Here is a 15,223-nt window from a genome sequence, read left to right as displayed (position 1 = left end):
CTCCCTCTCTGTCTCTCTCTCCCTCTCTCTCTCTGTCTCTCTCTCCCTCTCTCTCTCCCTCTCTCTCTCTGTCTCTCTCTCCCTCTCTCTCTCTGTCTCTCTCTCCCTCTCTCTCTCCCTCTCTCTCTCTGTCTCTCTCTCCCTCTCTCTCTCCCTCTCTCTCTCTGTCTCTCTCTCACAGACAATGCTAAAGGACGACTCTTTGCTACTCATACCTAATGTGCTGAAGGTGTTCCTGGAGAATGGTCAGATCAAGTCCTTTACGTTTGACAGCCGCACCACTGTCAGGGTACGTATACAGTGTATGATCCAGTTTGTAAACATTACCAACAGAGTGAATGCGATGATTGATTTAAAATGGTTGCCCTCTGCTGGTGATTTGCAGGATGTGCAATGATACAAGTAAAAGGAGGGCTGTGATTGGTTACATTGCCTACTGTGCCCATTTATCTGTATTAAATGGGCCATAACTATAAAAGTAGGGGAGATCCCATACTGGAACATTGATATGAGTATATCATGTTCAACAATACATTGTACAATTACTACTCATATTACAGAGCAAGCGGTAAAGCTTCATATAACACCAAATGGTGCTTTGTAGCACCGACAGATGAAACATTATAAACATGAAAAACTGATTGGATTTTGCAGAAAGTCATCCACGTAATGGGAATCCAACTTGTTTTTTCAATTATTCACGTTGCCAGACAACTCAACCAAATGTAAATCAAAACTAGACGTTGCGCTGACGTCTGCGCCCAGTGGGTATAACCATCGTAAAAAATATTTAATGACCCCACTGATGGTAAGACTCCCCGCACAGTGTTTGATGAACAGGCCTAGTTATGAGAAGCCCACTTCCATCAATTACCAGTATTTTAAAACGGCAGTGCCTGCGTCTGAACTTGCACCCGATTCCCTATATGGTGCACTACTTTTGACCCAAGCCCTATGGGTTCGAGTCAAAATGAGCGTGCTAAAAAGGGAATAGGGTGGCATTTGAGGCGCATCCTGTAATATTGTAATGGCATACACCAGTCAGTCAGGAGACAGATAGTAATGACTTCTATCTACTGTCAGGCCCTGAGACGACTCTGCCATCTCTTACCAGGCTCTGCCATCTCTTACCAGACTCTGACATCTCTTACCAGGCTCTGCCATCTCTTACCAGGCTCTGCCATCTCTTACCAGACTCTGACATCTCTTACCAGGCTCTGCCATCTCTTACCAGGCTCTGCCATCTCTTACCAGGCTCTGCCATCTCTTACCAGACTCTGACCTCTCTTACCAGACTCTGACATCTCTTACCAGGCTCTGCCATCTCTTACCAGGCTCTGCCATCTCTTACCAGACTCTGACATCTCTTACCAGGCTCTGCCATCTCTTACCAGACTCTGACATCTCTTACCAGGCTCTGCCATCTCTTACCAGACTCTGACATCTCTTACCAGGCTCTGCCATCTCTTACCAGGCTCTGCCATCTCTTACCAGACTCTGACATCCCTTACCAGATTCTAAAATCTCTTACCAGACTGTGACATCTCTTACCAGGCTCTGCCATCTCTTACCAGGCTCTGCCATCTCTTACCAGACTCTGACATCTCTTACCAGACTCTGACATCTCTTACCAGGCTCTGCCATCTCTTACCAGACTCTGACATCTCTTACCAGGCTCTGCCATCTCTTACCAGGCTCTGCCATCTCTTACCAGGCTCTGCCATCTCTTACCAGACTCTGACATCTCTTACCAGACTCTGACATCTCTTACCAGGCTCTGCCATCTCTTACCAGGCTCTGCCATCTCTTACCAGACTCTGACATCTCTTACCAGGCTCTGCCATCTCTTACCAGACTCTGCCATCTCTTACCAGGCTCTGCCATCTCTTACCAGACTCTGACATCTCTTACCAGGCTCTGCCATCTCTTACCAGGCTCTGCCATCTCTTACCAGACTCTGACATCTCTTACCAGGCTCTGCCATCTCTTACCAGACTCTGACATCTCTTACCAGGCTCTGCCATCTCTTACCAGGCTCTGCCATCTCTTACCAGACTCTGACATCTCTTACCAGGCTCTGCCATCTCTTACCAGGCTCTGCCATCTCTTACCAGACTCTGACATCCCTTACCAGATTCTAAAATCTCTTACCAGACTGTGACATCTCTTACCAGGCTCTGCCATCTCTTACCAGACTCTGACATCTCTTACCAGACTCTGACATCCCTTACCAGGCTCTGACATCTCTTACCATATTCTAAAATCTCTTACCAGACTCTGACATCTCTTACCAAGCTCTGCCATCTCTTACCAGACTCTGACATACCAGACACATTAAGGTACAATATTAGATTTCAGAACTCTCTTTTCCTGCTCATTCAGGGAAATGGATGGGTGGAGGGAGAGAGTGGGAGAGAGAAAGGGAGGGAGGAAATAAAATGAAGGGTTTTCTCTATCCACAGTTTGTTTGTGTAGCAGATTGTTGTCATTGTAATCCTTGGTTAATATTGCCAATACAGCTTATCCTTGTTTTGTTTTAGCAGACAGTCAGTTTTCATCCGCACCACTGTGATTCAAGGTGAATGTATCTCCGTCTCTGTTGCTAGGATATTCAGCCACCATCTACCCGTCCATTTAGGAGATTACAATACACAAACTACCAATTATGATAGATCGCTGGCTCCACACACACTATCCGAGGACTGCATTTGTCTGAGTTGAAATATGTTATGAAATCTTCCCCTCATATGTTTTTTTTTACCTTAATTTAACTAGGCAAGTCAATTAAGAACAAATTCCTATTTTTCCTAGTTAACAGTGGGTTAACTGCCTGTTCAGGGGCAGAATTCTTTTAATACGACAGCTGTGACGGAAACAGGTTTCGGCAGACAGATCATTGGTTCGTTCGACATGGTGGGATCGTTTTGTGTAAGTAAAATTGATTATGTGAGAAATTGTGATTTAAACCGCCTTCATGCATTAATATTTATATGATAACCATCATATCGAAGTAAACTTGGAGTCACACTATGATATTGTGTGTAGTCCTTCCACTACAGATGAAATCACTTATGATGAACTTCACAGGGTGATTTTGATGCTCCTTTCCAATTAATATCGAGGGTCTTATTCTGGTGACATGATAATCGATGCTTGACTGCCGTTTGACAAATCAAAATATTCTTGCTCATATTCATAATAATCTCATTGTAGACTAGTCTATCTGCACTGTATCTGTGAGCTGTTGGCTAGAGCTCAGGTGCCAAAACTAGACTAGGCACATTATCTATTTAACGCAACAGTTTTTGTGACAAAACTATTGGTAGATTTAACAAAGGTGATGGAAACACATTCAACTTTGATTTGTATTCAGTACATGAGCGGAAAAGTAGATTGTGTGTGTGCACTACGTCATCACATACTGACTTTTATCCTACACAAGTTTTCTTTGTGGATTTTAGAATATTCACATGAAAATCTGTCACCATGGAAACCTAGCTAGTAGTACAGTACACTGATCCCAATGCAACAATGTGAGAGAGCAAATAGAGCTCTCGCCTGTATTTACTCTGACCATTATGGACACATGGGTTGCATCCCAAATAATACACTATTCCCATTCCCTACATAGTGCACTACTTTTGACAATAAGTGCACTATTACAGGGAATAGGGTGCCGTTGTGGACTCGTAGAAAGCCATATCTTATTTTCCTCTGGCAGGTCATCATAATGCAGATAGGGAATGACCTCTGAACCCTCAGTGGAGAAGATAACAGGATAGTTTGGTCTATTTGTGCCACAAGCAGAAAAATCAACATCGCACAGATAAAAATCACAACACAGGAGGACATTAAATATTTAATAAATATCTCTTTCTTTCTCTCTAGGATGTGATCTCGTCCCTGCAGGACCGCCTGTCCCTGCGTTACATCGAGCACTTTGCCTTGGTGCTGGAGTCAGGTGGGCTGGACCAGAACCAGAGACTACACCTGCTGCAGGAGAACCAGCCGCTCTCACATGTAAGGGAGCCAACAGTTCCTCTAGGTACCTCTAGGTACCTCTAGGTCCTGCTGATTACCGTGTTACAGTCATTCTAAGAGCAGTGTGAGTGTAATATAGCCTGGTTAATCCAGACTTAGTCACTACCAAGGACAAATCCCTTCACACCATGGCAGTTTGGCCATAGAAATAGAATCTATAGACTACATTACACTCGATATGGCATGGTATCACCTTCCATTGACTAGCTGTGTTTGTCTACTATGTAGGGAAGGAAGCTGTTATGATATAGGTGTTATTCGTGCCGTCTCCCTCTCTCTCCCCAGGTGGTGCACAGGACGTATTTCCAGGGGATGAAGTGTCTCTTTCGCATCTGTTTCTTCCCCAAGGATCCAGCAGACCTGCTCAGGAGAGACCCTGCAGCCTTCGAGTACCTCTACATACAGGTAGGGATACAGCCTTCGGGTACCTCTAGGTGGGGATACAGCCTCCGGGTACCTCTAGGTGGGGATACAGCCTTCGGGTAGCTCTAGGTGGGGATACAGCCTTCAGGTACCTCTAGTTGGGGATACAGCCTTCGGGTACCTCTAGGTGGTGATACAGCCTTCGGGTACCTCTAGGTGGGGATACAGCCTTCAGGTACCTCTAGTTGGGGATACAGCCTTCGGGTACCTCTAGGTGGTGATACAGCCTTCGGGTACCTCTAGGTGGTGATACAGCCTTCGGGTACCTCTAGGTGGGGATACAGCCTTCGGGTACCTCTAGGTGGGGATACAGCCTTCGGGTACCTCTAGGTGGGGATACAGCCTTTGGGTAGCTCTAGGTGGGATCCAGCCTTCGAGTACCTCTAGGTGGGGATACAGCCTTTGGTGTCTCCCCCCTTTTGCATAAGATTGCTGGAAGAAGTTCCTGACAAGGAAATCCATCTATGTTATAGCTTAAAGCTGTGCCTAAAACTGAATAACCTGAATAACATTACCCCCACCACAGAGTCGCAATGACGTCATCAAAGAGCGCTTCGGCATGGACTGGAAGTCTGACGTCACACTGCGCCTGGCGGCGCTTCATATCTACATCACAGTGTCATCGGCCAGACCCAATCAGAAGATCTCGCTCAAGAATGTGGAGTAAGTGTGTGTGTGTGTGTGTGTGTGTGTGTGTGTGTGTGTGTGTGTGTGTGTGTGTGTGTGTGTGTGTGTGTGTGTGACAACAAAATGGATCGCTCAGCTGCATGACTCATTACTCAGACACTCCACAGAACAAAATGTGTGTCTCCGTATTTCCTCGTAAAAAAATGTCTTAGCTCTAATATGCTGAAGTGTGGTATCCAGCTGAGCTCTAAAAGTATATCAAAATGATCCATAATTACTCCATCTAATATTAAAAGCAGAAACCACTCAAACCACGAGCTCAAGTCACTCTGACACCAATAAATTCCTTTTACAATTAAAAGTCCCTTGGGCCACACATTTACTTATATCCCCAACTTACCAGATAACTAGATCACTCCCAGATAACAACACTGAACAAAAATATGAATTCAACATGTAAAGTGTTGGTCAAATTTTTCATGAACTGAAATAAAAGATCCCAGAAATGTTTCTCTCAAATTGTGCACAAACTTGTTTACATTTCTGTTAGTGAGCATTTCTCCATTGCCAAGATAATCAATCCCCCTGACAGGTGTTGCATATCAAGAAGCTGATTAAACAGCATGATCATTACACATGTAAAAAATAAAATGCCACTCTAAAATGTGAAGTTTTGACACACAACACAATGCCACAGATGTCTCAAGTTTTTAGGGAATGTACAATTAGCATGCTGAATGCAGGAATGTCCACCAGAGCTGTTGCCAGATAATTTAATGTTCACTTCTCTACCATAAGCCGCCTCCACATCCGGCTTCTTCACCTGCAGGATCGCCTGAGATCAGCCACCCGGACAGCTCATGAAATTGTGGGTTTCAACACAGAAGAATTTCTTCACAAACTGTCAGAAACCGGCTCAGGGAAGCTCATATGCATGCTCGTCATCCTCGCCAGGGTCTTGACCTGGCTGAAGTTTGACGCCGTAACCAACTTCAGTGAGCAAATGCCCACCTTCGATGGCCAGTGGCACGCTGGAGAAGTGTGCTCTTCACGGATGAATCCCAGTTTCAACTGTACGGGGTAAATGTCAGACAGCGTGTTTGGCGATGTGTTGGCGAGCGGTTTGCTGATGTCAACGTTGTGAACAGAGTGACCCATGGTGGCGGTGGGGTTATGGTATGGGCAGGCATAAGTTATGGACAACAAACACAGTTGTATTTTATCAATGTCAATTTGAATGCACAGAGATACTGTGACGAGATCTTGAGGCCCATTGTTGTGCCACTCATCCACCGCCATCACCAGATAGCTTGATAATGCACGACCCCATGTCACAAGAATCTGTACACAATTCCTAGAAGCTGAACACTTCCCCGTTTTTCCATGGCCTGAGCATGTTTGGAATGCTCTGGATCAACGTGTACAACAGTGCATGTTCCAGTTCCCACGAATATGCAGAAACTTCGCACAGCCATTGAAGACGAGTGGGACATTTCACAGCCCATAATCAACAGCCTGATCAACTATATGTGAAGGAGATGTTTCACGCTGCATGAGGCAAATGGTGGTCACACCAGATATTGACTGGTTTTCTGATCCACTCCCCAATGTGACCAACAGATTCATATCTGTATTCCCAGTCATGTGAAATCCATAGAATAGGGCCTCATTTATTTCAATTGAATGATTTCCTTACTGAACTGTAACTCAGTAAATTCTTAGAAAATTGTTGCATGTGTTTATATTTTTGTATAGTGTAGATAACTCTGACTGACTGACATTATACCAGATAACTAACTCATTCTGACAGACAGACATTATACCAGATAACTAACTCACTCTGACTGACAGACATTATACCAGATAACTAACTCACTCTGACTGACAGACATTATACCAGATAACTAACTCACTCTGACTGACAGACATTATACCAGATAACTAACTCACTCTGACTGACTGACATTATACCAGATAACTAACTCATTCTGACAGACAGACATTATACCAGATAACTAACTCACTCTGACTGACAGACATTATACCAGATAACTAACTCACTCTGACAGACATTTTACCAGATAACTAACTCACTCTGACAGACAGACATTATACCAGATAACTAACTCACTCTGACAGACATTATACCAGATAACTAACTCACTCTGACAGACATTATACCAGATAACTAACTCACTCTGACAGACATTTTACCAGATAACTAACTCACTCTGACAGACATTATACCAGATAACTAACTCACTCTGACTGACATTTTACCATATAACTAACTCACTCTGACAGACAGGCATTATACCAGATAACTAACTCATTCTGACAGACAGACATTATACCAGATAACTAACTCACTCTGACAGACATTTTACCAGATAACTAACTCACTCTGACTGACATTATACCAGATAACTAACTCACTCTGACAGACATTTTACCAGATAACTAACTCACTCTGACTGACATTATACCAGATAACTAACTCACTCTGACAGACATTTTACCAGATAACTAACTCACTCTGACTGACATTATACCAGATAACTAACTCACTCTGACAGACATTATACCAGATAACTAACTCACTCTGACAGACATTATACCAGATAACTAACTCACTCTGACTGACAGACATTATACCAGATAACTAACTCACTCTGACTGACAGACATTATACCAGATAACTAACTCACTCTGACTGACTGACATTATACCAGATAACTAACTCATTCTGACAGACAGACATTATACCAGATAACTAACTCACTCTGACTGACAGACATTATACCAGATAACTAACTCACTCTGACAGACATTTTACCAGATAACTAACTCACTCTGACAGACAGACATTATACCAGATAACTAACTCACTCTGACTGACAGACATTATACCAGATAACTAACTCACTCTGACAGACATTTTACCAGATAACTAACTCACTCTGACTGACATTATACCAGATAACTAACTCACTCTGACTGACTGACATTATACCAGATAACTAACTCACTCTGAAGGACATTATACCAGATAACTAACTCACTCTGACAGACATTTTACCAGATAACTAACTCACTCTGACAGACATTTTACCAGATAACTAACTCACTCTGACAGACAGACATTATACCAGATAACTAACTCACTCTGACAGACATTATACCAGATAACTAACTCACTCTGACAGACATTATACCAGATAACTAACTCACTCTGACAGACATTTTACCAGATAACTAACTCACTCTGACAGACATTATACCAGATAACTAACTCACTCTGACTGACATTTTACCAGATAACTAACTCACTCTGACAGACAGACATTATACCAGATAACTAACTCATTCTGACAGACAGACATTATACCAGATAACTAACTCACTCTGACAGACATTTTACCAGATAACTAACTCACTCTGACTGACATTATACCAGATAACTAACTCACTCTGACAGACATTTTACCAGATAACTAACTCACTCTGACTGACATTATACCAGATAACTAACTCACTCTGACAGACATTATACCAGATAACTAACTCACTCTGACAGACATTATACCAGATAACTAACTCACTCTGACTGACAGACATTATACCAGATAACTAACTCACTCTGACAGACATTTTACCAGATAACTAACTCACTCTGACTGACATTATACCAGATAACTAACTCACTCTGACAGACATTATACCAGATAACTAACTCACTCTGACAGACATTTTACCAGATAACTAACTCACTCTGACTGACATTATACCAGATAACTAACTCACTCTGACAGACATTATACCAGATAACTAACTCACTCTGACAGACATTATACCAGATAACTAACTCACTCTGACAGACAGACATTATACCAGATAACTAACTCACTCTGACAGACATTATACCAGATAACTAACTCACTCTGACAGACATTATATCAGTTAACTAACTCACTCTGACAGACATTATACCAGATAACTAACTCACTCTGACAGACAGACATTATACCAGATAACTAACTCACTCTGACTGACATTATACCAGATAACTAACTCACTCTGACAGACATTATACCAGATAACTAACTCACTCTGACAGACATTATACCAGATAACTAACTCACTCTGACAGACAGACATTATACCAGATAACTAACTCACTCTGACAGACATTATACCAGATAACTAACTCACTCTGACAGATATTATACCAGTTAACTAACTCACTCTGACAGACATTATACCAGATAACTAACTCACTCTGACAGACAGACATTATACCAGATAACTAACTCACTCTGACAGACATTATACCAGATAACTAACTCACTCTGACAGACAGACATTATACCAGATAACTAACTCACTCTGACAGACATTATACCAGATAACTAACTCACTCTGACAGACAGACATTATACCAGATAACTAACTCACTCTGACAGACATTATACCAGATAACTAACTCATTCTGACAGACAGACATTATACCAGATAACTAACTCACTCTGACAGACATTGTACCAGATAACTAACTCACTCTGACAGACAGACATTATACCAGATAACTAACTCACTCTGACAGACAGACATTATACCAGATAGCTAACTCACTCTGACAGACATTATACCAGATAACTAACTCACTCTGACAGACATTATACCAGATAACTAACTCATTCTGACAGACAGACATTATACCAGATAACTAACTCACTCTGACAGACATTATACCAGATAACTAACTCACCCTGACAGACAGACGTTATACCAGATAACTAACTCACTCTGACAGACAGACATTATACCAGATAACTAACTCACTCTGACAGACAGAATTTGACTAATTTAGCAGATACTCTTATCCAGAGTGACATACAATCAGTGCATTCAACTAGAAGACAGCAACCATATAGTATGTGAGTGAATACAATGAAATAACATTCATCGTAAGTCATTGCATTGCATTGCATTCAGTCACACAGACAGAGTAGAGCCAGTGTTCTGTCTCCAGTCTGAGTCTGACTCTGACGGGGGGGGCCTTGTCAACCCTGTCAGTGTGACAGAAAATAGGAGCAGTAGCTCCTTGAGTCTTTGTCTACATCCCAACTGGCACCCTATTCCCTATATAGTGCACTACCTTTGACCAGGGCCCACAAGGCTATAAAGGGTATAGGGTGCCATTTGGGACGTAGCCCTCGAGTCTTCCCTGGGGGTCTCTCCCCGAGATATAGACATGGTCCCACAGCTGTCAGCATCTGACTGGTTATACCATCTCGCTCTCTCTTTCTTTCTTCCTCTCTCCCTTTGCTCTCTACTCTAACCCCTCTTCTCTTTCGTTCTCTCCATTCCCAGGAAGGAGTGGGGTCTGGAACCTTTCCTCCCCCTCACTCTACTTCCCACCATCAAGGAGAAGAATGTGTGTAAGACCCTGTCACAGCTGCTCAAGACCTATCAGCATCTGCCTCCCTCCGGCAACAAGGTGATCTGTCCTCTCTGTCACACAATGACCTTCCGATCAGTAAATATTCTCTAGATACAGCATAGCTATAACACTAAGTATTTCAGATCCATTGTGCCTTTCATCTTGCTCTCTCAGTTAAGAGGTTTATCTTCTGACTGGCTGTGGAATTTCAAACGTGTTTAAACAGTGTGCTGGTGCCCCTTTACATGGTGAAACAGTGCCACCAACAGGACATGTACAGTATTGTAGGCGAGAATCCACTGGTCATCCTTGGGTGAATCTCAATAGCAGGAGCTAGCGACCGTGTCCGTCTTGTCATCCTTGGGTGAATCTCAACCGTATTAAGTGTCTTCTCCTCGTCTCCTCTCCTTCATCACTGATCTGAAATCACAAGATAAGTAAAAGCAATATGGAGGATGCCAACTTGGCTCCTGGACTCTGTCCACGCATTTCAAGGCTGCGTTGAAACAATGACTGGTAAATGATCCAAGACCAGCTCAGTTAATCCCTACCATTGTGACAACGAGTCATCATAATGCTGCATCAAATGTACATGATCTTAGGGGCATTGGCAAACGCAATGTAAGTAATTTAATTTATGTACCCCTAATTGCACTGAATACATCTGTTTATCCTACAGCTATTGTAAGCAGTAATCATAAGCCTATAAACCAGAGTTACACTGTTAGCACTGAGGTAGTGAGCAATAGTAGGAAGACCACTTCAGCTCCAATGTTAATACCATGAGTAAGTCTATCTCTGATAGGCTTCTCAGTAAAGCATTAAAAACAATCAATCAACCCAGAAAAGTGCTAAAAATAGCCCATATTAACATATGTAACCTAAGAAACAAGGTCCATGAAGTCAATAACTTGCTTGTAACAGATGACATTCATATTCTGACTATCTCTGAAAGGCACTTAGATAATACATTTGATGATACAGTGGTAGAAATACATGGTTCTAACATCTACTGAAAAGACAGAAATGGCAACGGAGGCGGTGTTGCTGTTTATATTCAGAACCACATCCCTGTAAAGCTTAGAGAGGATCCCATGTTAAATACTGTTGCAGTAATATGGCTACAGGTTCATCTGCCTCACCTCAAGCCCATTCTTGTGGGAAGCTGCTATAGACCACCAAGCGCTAAAAGTCACTATCTGGATAATGTGTGAAATGCTTGATAATGTATGTGATATCAACAGAGAAGTATATTGTCTGGGTGATTTTAAATATTGACTGGCTCTCATCAAGCTGCCCATTCAAGAAAAGACTTCAAACTGTAATCAGTGGCTGCAACCTGGATCAGGTTATCAGTCAACCTACCAGGGTATTTACAAACAGCACAGGAATTAAATCATCAACATGTATTGATCAGATCTATACTAATGCTGCAGACATTTGTTTTAAAGCAGTATCCAAATCCATTGGATGTAATGATCACAATATAATAGCCATATCTAGGAAAACCAAAGTTCCAAAGGCTGGGTCTAATATAGGGGATAATAGGTCATACAATAAGTTTTGTAATGATTCCTATGTTGATGTTGATGATGTAAAGAATATTTGCTGGTCTGTGGTGTGTAATGAGGAGCAACCAAACGCTGCACTTGACGCATTTATGAAACTACTTATTCCAGTTACTAACAAGCACGCGACCATTAAGAAAATGACTGTAAAAACTGTTAAATCCCCTTGGATTGATGAGGAATTGAAAGATTGTGTGGTTGAGAGGGATGAGGCAAAAGGTATGGAAATTAAGTCTGTCAGATTGGCAAACATATTGAAAATTAAGAAATTATGTGACTAAACAAAAAAACAAAAAAATAATAAAAACAAAGAAATGATATAAAGAATGATAGTAAAAAGCTTTGGGGCACCTTAAATGACATTTTGGGGGGGAAGAACAACATTGAATCAGATGGCTCATCACAAAGCCCACTGGTATTGCAAACTACATTAATTACTTTTTCATTGCAAGATAAGCAAACTTAGGGATGACATGCCAGCAACAAACGCTGACACTACACACCCAAGTATATCGGACCAAATTTTGAAAGACAAGAATTGTACTTTTGAATTCCGTAAAGTCAGTGTGGAAGAGGTGAAAAAAGTGTTGTTGTCTATCAACAATGACAAGCCACCGGGGTCTGACAGCCTGGATAGAAAATGACTGAGGATAATAGCAGACGATATTGCCACTCCTATTTGCCACATCTTCAATTTAAGCCTACTAGAGAGCGTGTGCCCTCAGGCCTGGAGGGAAGCTAAAATCATTCCACTACCTAAGAATAGTAAAGCCCCCTTTACTGGCCCAAATAGCTGACCAATCAACCTGTTACCAACCCTTAGTAAACTTCTGGAAACAATGGTGTTTGACCAGATACAATGCTATTTCACAGTAAACAAATTGACAACAGAATTTCAGGATGCTTATAGGGAAGTGCACTCAACAAGCACAGCCCTTACACAAATGACTGATGATTGGCTGAGAGAAATTGATGATAAAATGATTGTGGGGGCTGTCCTGTTAGACTTAAGTGCAGCTTTGGACGATCATAGTCTGCTGCTGGAAAATTATGTGTATGCTTTACACCCCCTGCTATAATGTGGATAAAGAGTTACCCTCTGTGTTACTAACAGAACACAGAGGGTGTTATTTAATGGAAGCTTCTCAAATATATTCCAGTTAGAATCAGGAATTCCCCAGGGTAGCTGTTTAGGCCCTTGCTTTTTAAAATTTTTACTAACGACCTGCCACTGACTTTGATTAAAGCCAGAGTGTCTATGTATGTGTTAAGCGGAGCGGCACCGGGGAACCTAAGAGCAGACTCAGATGCGGAAACGGATGAATGAACCAAAATATTTGTTACACAGAGAGATATGGAGTGCAGATCCGGGGTAGCTTGGCTGAGTTGCAGAAAAAACTGATGTGGAGACTGAGGTTGGTTGGCTGAGTAGAACAGGGTAAACAGGTCCTGAGGGGAATCCAAGGTAGTGGTGGTGAGATGTGGAACAGGAGACAGGAGCCAGAGCGGTAATAAGCAGAGATCACGATCTGGCAGAGAGGAAGTGGCAGGACTGAGTATTTGTAGATGTCTTGATTATGGAACGAGTTGCAGCTGGTAGGGATCTACTCTGTCTCCAGCACACCTGCCTGCAACCATACAATCACACAGAGAGGGAGAGGGAGAGTGTACAGGGGGAGTAACTGCAAGTCAAAAAGACACCGGATGAACACCAGAGGGCGTAACAGGAGCAGATGTGACATATGCGGATGACTCAACACGTCAGCTACTACAGCGACTGAAATGACTGCAACACTCAACAAAGTGCTGCAGTTAGTTTCAGAGTGGGTGGCCAGGAATAAGTTAGTCCTAAATATTTCTAAAACTAAAAGCATTGTATTTGGAACAAAACACTCACTAAACATTAAACCTCAACTAAATCTTGTAATAAATATTGTGGATATTGAGCACGTTGAGATGACTAAACTGCTTGGAATAACCCTAGATTGTAAACTGTCATGGTCAAAACATTGATGCAGTAGTAGCTAAGATGGGGAGAAGTCTGTCTATAATAAAGCAATGCTCTGCCTTCTTAACAACACTGTCAACAAGGCAGGTCTTACAGGCCATAGTTTTGTCGCACCTTGACTACTGTTCAGTCGTGTGTTCAAGTGCCACAAAAAAGGACTTTCAAAATTTCAATTGGCTCAGAACAGGGCAGCACGGCTGGTCCTTGGATGTACACAGAGAGCTAATATTAATACTATGCATGTCAATCTCTCCTGGCTGAAAGTGGAGGAGAGATTGACTTCATCACTACTTTTAGTTATGAGAGGAGAGTTGAATGCATGTTGAATGCACCGAGCTGCCTGTCTAAACTACTGGCACACAGCTAGGACACCCATGCATATCCCCGAGACATGCCACAAGAGGTCTCTTCACAGTCCCCAAGTCCAGAACAGACTATGGGAGGCACACAGTACTACATAGAGCCATGACTACATGGAACTCTATTCCACATCAAGTAACTGATGCAAGCAGTAAAATTAGATTTAAAAAACAGATAAAAAACTCCTCATGGAACAGTAGGGGACTGTGAAGCAACACAAACATTGGCACAGACACATGAATACACACACACACACACACACACAATAACATACGCACAATACATACACATGTAGTTAGTACTGTAGATATGTGGTAGTGGTGGAGTAGGGGCCTGGGGGCACACAATGTGTTGTGAATGTATTGTAATGTTTTTAAAATTGTATAACTGCCTTCATTTTGCTGGACCCCAGGAAGAATAGCTGCTGCTTTGGCAGGAACTAATGGGGATCCATAATAAACCCCAGGAAGAGTAGCTGCTGCCTTGGCAGGAACTAATGGGGATCCGTAATAAACCCCAGGAAGAGTAGCTGCTGCCTTGGCAGGAACTAATGGGGATCTATAATAAACCCCAGGAAGAGTAGCTGCTGTCTTGGCAGGAACTAATGGGGATCTATAATAAACCCCAGGAAGAGTAGCTGCTGTCTTGGCAGGAACTAATGGGGATCTATAATAAAACCCAGGAAGAGTAGCTGCTGCCTTGACAGGAACTAATGGGGATCCATAATAAACCCCAGGAAGAGTAGCTGCTGCC

At 42.4% G+C, this 15,223-nt stretch overlaps 1 protein-coding gene across 2 annotated transcripts in view; it reads left to right on the top strand.

The window, feature by feature from the left end:
- LOC110504557 (FERM and PDZ domain-containing protein 3) overlaps window positions 1-15,223 on the top strand; it is a 52,077-nt gene that overhangs the window by 23,797 nt on the left and 13,057 nt on the right. For both annotated transcript variants that reach the window (XM_036969707.2, XM_090220134.1), the window contains 5 exons: window positions 182-289; window positions 3,889-4,020; window positions 4,327-4,446; window positions 4,991-5,127; window positions 10,465-10,591. In XM_036969707.2, coding sequence (XP_036825602.2) covers window positions 182-289; window positions 3,889-4,020; window positions 4,327-4,446; window positions 4,991-5,127; window positions 10,465-10,591 — 624 coding nt within the window. The remainder of the gene's footprint in view (window positions 1-181; window positions 290-3,888; window positions 4,021-4,326; window positions 4,447-4,990; window positions 5,128-10,464; window positions 10,592-15,223) is intronic.

The sequence above is a fragment of the Oncorhynchus mykiss genome, chromosome 25 (genome assembly GCF_057628025.1).
Source record: "Oncorhynchus mykiss isolate SJ-2025 chromosome 25, ASM5762802v1, whole genome shotgun sequence".
NCBI lineage: Eukaryota > Metazoa > Chordata > Actinopteri > Salmoniformes > Salmonidae > Oncorhynchus > Oncorhynchus mykiss.
The sequence above is the reverse complement of the archived record's forward strand: the minus strand, read 5'-3'. Positions and strand labels throughout refer to the sequence as shown.